Source organism: Portunus trituberculatus, chromosome 28 (genome assembly GCF_017591435.1).
Source record: "Portunus trituberculatus isolate SZX2019 chromosome 28, ASM1759143v1, whole genome shotgun sequence".
NCBI lineage: Eukaryota > Metazoa > Arthropoda > Malacostraca > Decapoda > Portunidae > Portunus > Portunus trituberculatus.
The window spans coordinates 8,548,556-8,556,055 of record NC_059282.1 but is presented as its reverse complement, the minus strand read 5'-3'; the positions used below and the strand labels follow the sequence as shown (position 1 = coordinate 8,556,055).

Here is a 7,500-nt window from a genome sequence, read left to right as displayed (position 1 = left end):
GTAGTAGTAGTAGTAGTAGGGCTTTGTACATTATTTCAACATTTCTTAACACTTTCACACAAACACACCCACAATAACTATCCTAAAAGTAACTAAGACACAAATATTCACCTGACAAATTAACCAGGTGTTCGAATCAGCCCCTTCAGTACTGTGACGCATTTTTATCTTGAAATTTGTGTATGATTAAACCCTCTTTATTGACATTAGGAAGAGTTTATGGAGGTCAAAAGATTAATGGCCTGAGTCTTCACTATTTTAATCCTCACATGAGTTTCTGAAGCTGTATAAAATCGCCAAATAGTAAGTAGAATATATGGAAACGTGTCATGGTACTAAAGGGGTTAAGTTGTAAAAGCGGGAGAAGTACAACATACGTGAGGTCAGCAGTGGGCGAGGTAAGGGTATTCAACGGGGTTACTATTACATGCTAGCGGCGAGGCGAGCCATTGTGTTCAAGGTTGAATTAAAGAGCCCGCTGCGTCCTGCCTTCTTTTGAATACACCATTATTTTTTGTCCGCCATTGTTGCTCTCTCTCTCTCTCTCTCTCTCTCTCTCTCTCTCTCTCTCTCTCTCTCATTATATTGTCTTCGTGTTTTTTTTTTCTTTTCTTTGTTGTCATTTGCGTGGGAGTCCTTGTCCTTAAAGGTATTATTGTTTGTTTTGTTGATTTGAAGGAGAAAGAGTGTGGTTTGTGTCTTCTTGGTATCATGATTATCTGTTGTTGTTGTTGTTGTTTTTGTTGTTGTTGTTGTTTAGTTCTCCTTTACCTTCTTTCTCTTATTTGTTTTCTTATTTTCTCGCCGTTGCGTTTCTTCTTTTCCTTTTTTCTTCTTTTGTTTCTTTCTTTAGACATTTTTCTTTGTTATCTTTATTATATGTTTTGTTTCTTCTCTTCTATTTTCTTTGTTTCCATTTCTAGGTCATTCTTTTTCCTTTCATGTCCTCTTTCTTTCTATTCTACGTGGATCATTTCTTCATCTTCTTCTCATTCTTCTTATTTTCTTCTTTTCTTATTCTTCTCCTATTACAACAAAAACAACAACAACAACAACCATTACGTATGCTACTTTCCTTACACCACCACCACCACCACCACGACCATCACCACCACCACCATCTTCCTTATCCCAAGCATCCCAAGCCAATCTAATCAAACATTCATACTTATTCACGCCACCGCCGGGAGACAAATTTCCACGGCAGCCTGATTCAAATAAAGCCAAATACAATATACACCAACCCGATGGCACAAATAATTCCTTGCTCGTGTTTTAAAAGGGGGAGAGCTGGTGGGGAATTTAAAGGGACTATTTGACCTACATACATACGTACACTTTTTGGACTCTCTCTCTCTCTCTCTCTCTCTCTCTCTCTCTCTCTCTCTCTCTATACACTACAGTACGTTTATTTTTGAAGGGGGGAAATCGACTTGCGTTTTCTGTGTGTTTTGTTTTTAAGGGATACGAAGTTATTTCTTTTTAGAGATGTAGTTTTTCTCTTTTTTTTTAAGGAAATTGCATACTTTTGTGATATTGTTTGTGTGTGTTTCTCTCTCTCTCTCTCTCTCTCTCTCTCTCTCTCTCTCTCTCTCTCTCTCTCTCTCTCTCTCTCTCTCTCTCTCTGGAAGAAGTGTTTCTAGCATTCCAGTGACATATTAGCAAGATTTATGCACTGTGTTCACGAAATACACTCTTGACAACCCCGCTAATCATCTCTGTGGCCTTTGAAAATACTCGTAGTGAAAGAACAAGGCGTTTCTAAATACAGACCCATATATGATGACCCCGAACCAGACAACACCACACCACACCACAAAAGATCACATAATACCACATTAGACCACACGAAACCACACCACGTCACATCCCACTTTCTCTCCCTCTCCTCTCCTCTCTCTCTCTCTCTCTCTCTCTCTCTCTCTCTCTCTCTCTCTCTCTTCTTTTCTCCCAAGGATTATATTACGGCCAGAATCAGGTGACCGCTCCGCCTACCTGTATTTTATTCGGGACAAAGGTGTGACGTCCATTCCAACGAGTGTTTCAGGAGCGCCATTCATCTAACAGGTCTCGCCACTTCTAAATATAGCGGGAGGAGAGAAGCTACTATTTAAAAGGATCTAAATTGGTATTAAGGTTTTCTACGGCCGTGTTACATCTTTTCTTTATCATTATTTATATCATTTAACCACATATTATCTAGCCACTTCTAAATATAGCGGCATAGAGGAAAGAAGTCACTATTCAAGGCCTTCAGTACCATGACGCGTTTCCATATGCTTCTATTTACTATTTGGTGATTTTATACAGCTTCAGAAACTTAGGAGAGGGATTAGAATAGTGAAGATTGCGGCCATTAATATTCTGACTTCCATAGACCCTTCCAATTGTCAACGAAATAATCTAATTGTACAGAAATCTCAAGATGAAAATATGTCCCAGTATTGAAGGGGTTAAAAGGATCTAAACTGCTATTACTACGATTTCTACGGCCGTGTTACATCTTTATTTTTATCATTATCCATGTCATTTATCCATATTTTATCCTGGTTCTCTCTAGCCATTAATCCTTTCTTTTGGCCATCTCTTTCGGACCTGCTAAGGGAACTGGCAACTAAGTGCGTCTTTTTTTTTTTTTTTTTTTTTTTTGCTCTTGGCGAGCTTTCCCTCTCTCATATAAAAAAAAATGGGAATTAAGGAGATTTACAAGGCTGTTTCAGTTATCCTAGAGTTAGTAATCAAGATATTGAAAGGGAACCGCATTTTAAACACTTCATATTTTACTCCGTTTCTCCTAAACAGTTTCTAGAGAATACAGATTGATTCCCAAGAACGTTTTTTACGATTCTAGTGATAAATTAACAAGAGCCCTAAAAACACCCATGTCAAACTAACAAATCACCGCTGTGGCCTTTGAAAACTGCCGTGAGAGAGAGAGAGAGAGAGAGAGAGAGAGAGAGAGAGAGAGAGAGAGAGAGAAAGCGTTCAACAATAGGAAGTCTTCAGTATGTTGGGCAGTGAACGCAGGGAGGGCCAAACGACGCACTGCCTACCAAACCCCTTTTTACCTGGATAATAAATAAATGGTCACCTGGCCAAGACAAATACAGGTAGGCTTAAGAATTATGGAGTACTTGAGGGGAATCTTAACTTTCTGTAGACCTAAGGCTGTGGTTAAGAATGGTAGATGGACATTGCGCCAAAACCGTAGATATGTCCATGCTACGAATAGGCCTAAATTTAAAATGATATAGGCCTACTTTTGTGTTGAAATGCGAATGATGAAACATTTGACTTTTAAATGAGAGAGAGAGAGAGAGAGAGAGAGAGAGAGAGAGAGAGAGAGAGAGAGAGAGAGATTTTCCTTTCATTCTTCTCTCTCCCTGGCGCGTAGAAGCTTATGTGCTTAAAATAGTAAAAGAGAAAAAATACATATGTACATACAAGATTTATTTAACCTTCAAAAGTCTTTTGTTTAAAGAAGCTCGATCCTTCCTGAGAGGTAAAACACTGCTACTACTACTACTACTACTACTACTACTACTACTACTACTACTACTACTACTACTATTATTACTGCTGCTACTACTACTACTACTACTACTACTACTACTACTACTACTACTACTACTACTACTACTACTACTACTACTACTACTACTAATAATAATAATAATAATAATAATAATAATAATAATAATAATAACAATGGAGGTAATTCAGTTTGTAGTAATGAGAGAGAGAGAAGAGAGAGAGAGAGAGAGAGAGAGAGAGAGAGAGAGAGAGAGAGAGAGAGAGAGAGAGAGAGAGAGAGAGAGAAATGGTGAGTTTGTAACTGAATGAGAGAAATTGCTACTCCCTTTTCTCTAGCGATTGAAATGAATGAATGAGGCCAAGGAAGACGAAGAAAGGAGGAGGAGGAGGAGGAGGAGGAGGAGGAGGAGGAGGAGGAGGAGGAGGAGGAGGAGGAGGAGGAGGAGGAGGAGGAGGAGGAGGAGGAGGAGGAAGAAGAAGAAGGGAGGAGGAGGAGGAGGGTGAAGAAGAAGAACTGGGGAGAGAAGGGAGTGTGCACGGCGAAGCGTGATGGTGCAGGAAACGTGACCAGACTGCATGCTCTCTCTCTCTCTCTCTCTCTCTCTCTCTCTCTCTCTCTCTCTCTCTCTCTCTCTCTCTCTCTCTCTCTCTCTCTCACACACACACACACACACACACACACACACACACACACACACACACACACACACACACACACACACACACACACACACACACACACACACACACACACAGTTCAGCTCTCGATGGAAACACGCCAAAGTTATAACGAGGAGAGAGAGAGAGAGAGAGAGAGAGAGAGAGAGAGAGAGAGAGAGAGAGAGAGAGAGAGAGAGAGAGAGAGAGAGAGAGAGAGAGAGAGAGAGAGAGCACTGTACCACCACCACTTCTACAAATATGATTATACATGAGAAACACACACACACACACACACACACACACACACACACACACACACACACACACACACACACACACACACACATGCAGTCAAAACAAGTAAATCCTTCACCTTTCCATCCAACCATCTCTCTCTCTCTCTCTCTCTCTCTCTCTCTCTCTCTCTCTCTCTCTCTCTCTCTCTCTCTCTCTCTCTCTCTCTCTCCCCCTTCTCCCTCTCTCTCTGTAAACTCACGTAAGAAAGGGCATCCAATTAGCTTCCATTCCACACTCTCATTCTAAGCAGCATCCCGGAGCAGGTATACAAATACATACAAACATACACAGGCTTACAGATAGGCAGGTAACGAGGGAGGGTATTATCACTGCTCTCTACCTGTACTAGATAAACATTACAGGGCATTACAGAACAGGTGATTACAAAGGCTAGGTGTATATGGGGGAGGGAGAGTGGGAGGGGAGTGGGTAGGAAGATCGAGGGAAAACAATTTCGTGGTGGGTTCTGAAAGTCAATGAGAGAGAGGGACGGGGAGAGAGAGAGAGAGAGAGAGAGAGAGAGAGAGAGAGAGAGAGAGAGAGAGAGAGAGAGAGAGAGAGAGAGAGAGAGAGAGAGAGAGAGAGAGAGAGAGAGAGAGAGAGAGAGAGAGACAGACAGACAGAAAGTAGTAGTAGTAGTAGTAGTAGTAGTAGTAGTAGTAGTAGTAGTAGTAGTAGTAGTAGTAGTAGTAGTAGTAGTAGTAGTAGTAGTTCCAATGGTCAGTCCTTCCCCATCCCAGCCAAGATGTAGTGACCAACCCAACATTTCAACGCCTAACTTGAAGATGTGGCCGAGGAGTGACACTTCGATTAAGCAGTGGACGCGAGGAGGAGGAGGAGGAGGAGGAGGAGGAGGAGGAGGAGGAGGAGGAGGAGGAGGAGGAGGAGGAGGAGGATGTGTATATAATTTGATATGATGTTCTTCACTCCACCTTATCACCTTGCATATAAAAACTCCTCCTCTTCTTCCTCCTCCTCCTCCTTTTTTCGCTTCCTCTCATCGCTGGCCATGAGTTGCAAATGAGCATATTTCCACATTCCTCTCCTACCTCCCTTCATTCCTCCACCTGTTCCCTCATCCCTCCGTCCCTTCCCCTCATCTCATCAAATTTTTCCTCCATTCCTTTTTCGGTCACTCACTCCCTCGCTTGCTGGCTTACGTTACCCTGACTAGCCTTGCCTTCCTGTGCCTTTCACAACCCATCCTTACTTGCCCCTCCTACGTCTTTGCTCCCACTTCTTTCCTGTTTCAATGCGGTGCTAATCTCCTGGGAACTGACTGACTGGCTGGCTGGTGTCGCAATTACTCGTGTTAACTCCTGAAGGTGCTAATGGAAACTTTGCCAAATTCCTGAAGAAGTTGAGAATGCGGAAGTGACTGCCTGACCATCACTTTTATTGTTTTTTTAGGGAGGTGGAAAGGAGTATTTTTAAACGGGGTTTTTTTTTCTCTTGTCAGTGCTATTTTTAAAGGCAACAGAGATTGGACGGGGTCTCTTAACTGCTGGTGAAGAGTTTCCGTTAACCTGTTACTCTAATCATGACAGCTCTCTTGAACACCCGAGTTATTACTACAGTCATGAAAACACTCTTTGAAAAGTATGAAAAAAGATAACCAGCACTGCATTTTAGTCAGAAACACAACCACCTACCCACCTATATACCCATCCACCGTAATTATAGAAGCTCTCTTGAACACCCGAGAGTATTACTACAGTCATGAAAACACTTCGAAAAATTAGGAAAAAATATAACCAACACTATATTTTAGTCAGAAACACACCCACCCACCTACCCACCCACCCAACACAAACACACACATACACACACTTTCGTTTCTCCGCTACATTCCTTAGTCTCAAGATGTCTCACTCACCTCAAGCCGTGCAGCGTGCCTATATTCCTCTCTCTTTGTTTCTCTCTGTGTCTCTCTGCACCACCACCATAACATTCTCCTGAAACACTGCGTCTTCCCTTCCCTTTCCTTCTTTTACGAGCGCCTGGCGAGCACATAAAACTAAACACCTGTAACAAAAGCACCTGAAGAAAAACGAAAAGAAACCAGTAAACTTTCCCAAAGCAAACAAACACAAACAAACATGGATCAGGTAAACAAGACATTGATTCACCTCCATTAAGCACAACACCTGTACTAAATACCTGTAAATCAACTGGAAACAATAAAATAGATAAATAAATAAATGAATAAAGCATTAAACTTCCCCCAAACACATACAAACACCCACAAATGAAATGGATTAGTTAAACAGTAAAACAAAGCAAGAAATCACCTGTACACACTACCTCACCTGTTCTGAGAGAGACGCACCTGTAATTAATCTCCCGACTCACCTGGAGCCGCCAATTAGCCAGGACACCACACAGGTAGCAGGACACAAATACCTGCAAGAAAGAGTACCTGGTCACTTCCTCTTACCTGTAATCACTGCAATCAGAAGCATCACCTGCCGAATCTTCCCCTGGTACGTCATCTTGTCTTCTTCCTCTTCCTCTTCTTCTTCCTCTTCTTCTCTTCACCACCACTTCACTTTCTTTTCTACTCCCTCTCCACTTCCTCCTTTTTTTCTCTCTCTTTCTCTCACCTCCTCATCGTCATCAGGACTTTGGGGGACTAGGCGCACACGCACACGCACACGCACGCACACACACGCACATGAGGATCAAGGCGTGTGTACTACGTGCTTGCAACCAGTATTTAAAGGTGTGTGTGTGTGTGTGTGTGTGTGTGTGTGTGTGTGTGTGTGTGTGTGTGTGTGTGTGTGTGTGTGTGTGTGTGTGTGTGTGTGTGTGTGTGTGTGTTTCACCGCTCACGCTAAACACCAAATCGTACACACATTCACTTTCTTTCAAGCATCATTTTTCTTTTCTTTTTTCTCTCTCTCTTTCTTTCTTTTCTTTTTTTTACGCTTTTCCCTCTCTCACTTCCCGGGAATGCCTTGAAGGTAGACCCAGCAGTGCTTGAACCCTGGAAAAGCAGAGGGGAAAACA

General features: G+C 42.2%; 1 protein-coding gene across 1 annotated transcript in view; it reads right to left on the bottom strand.

The window, feature by feature from the left end:
- LOC123510026 (acetylcholine receptor subunit alpha-like) overlaps positions 1 to 7,500 on the bottom strand; it is a 240,940-nt gene that overhangs the window by 227,026 nt on the left and 6,414 nt on the right. Inside the window, exon 2 of the mRNA XM_045264735.1 lies at positions 6,929 to 7,477. Within this exon, the coding sequence (XP_045120670.1) occupies positions 6,929 to 6,983 (55 nt within the window). The 5' untranslated portion in view covers positions 6,984 to 7,477. The remainder of the gene's footprint in view (positions 1 to 6,928; positions 7,478 to 7,500) is intronic.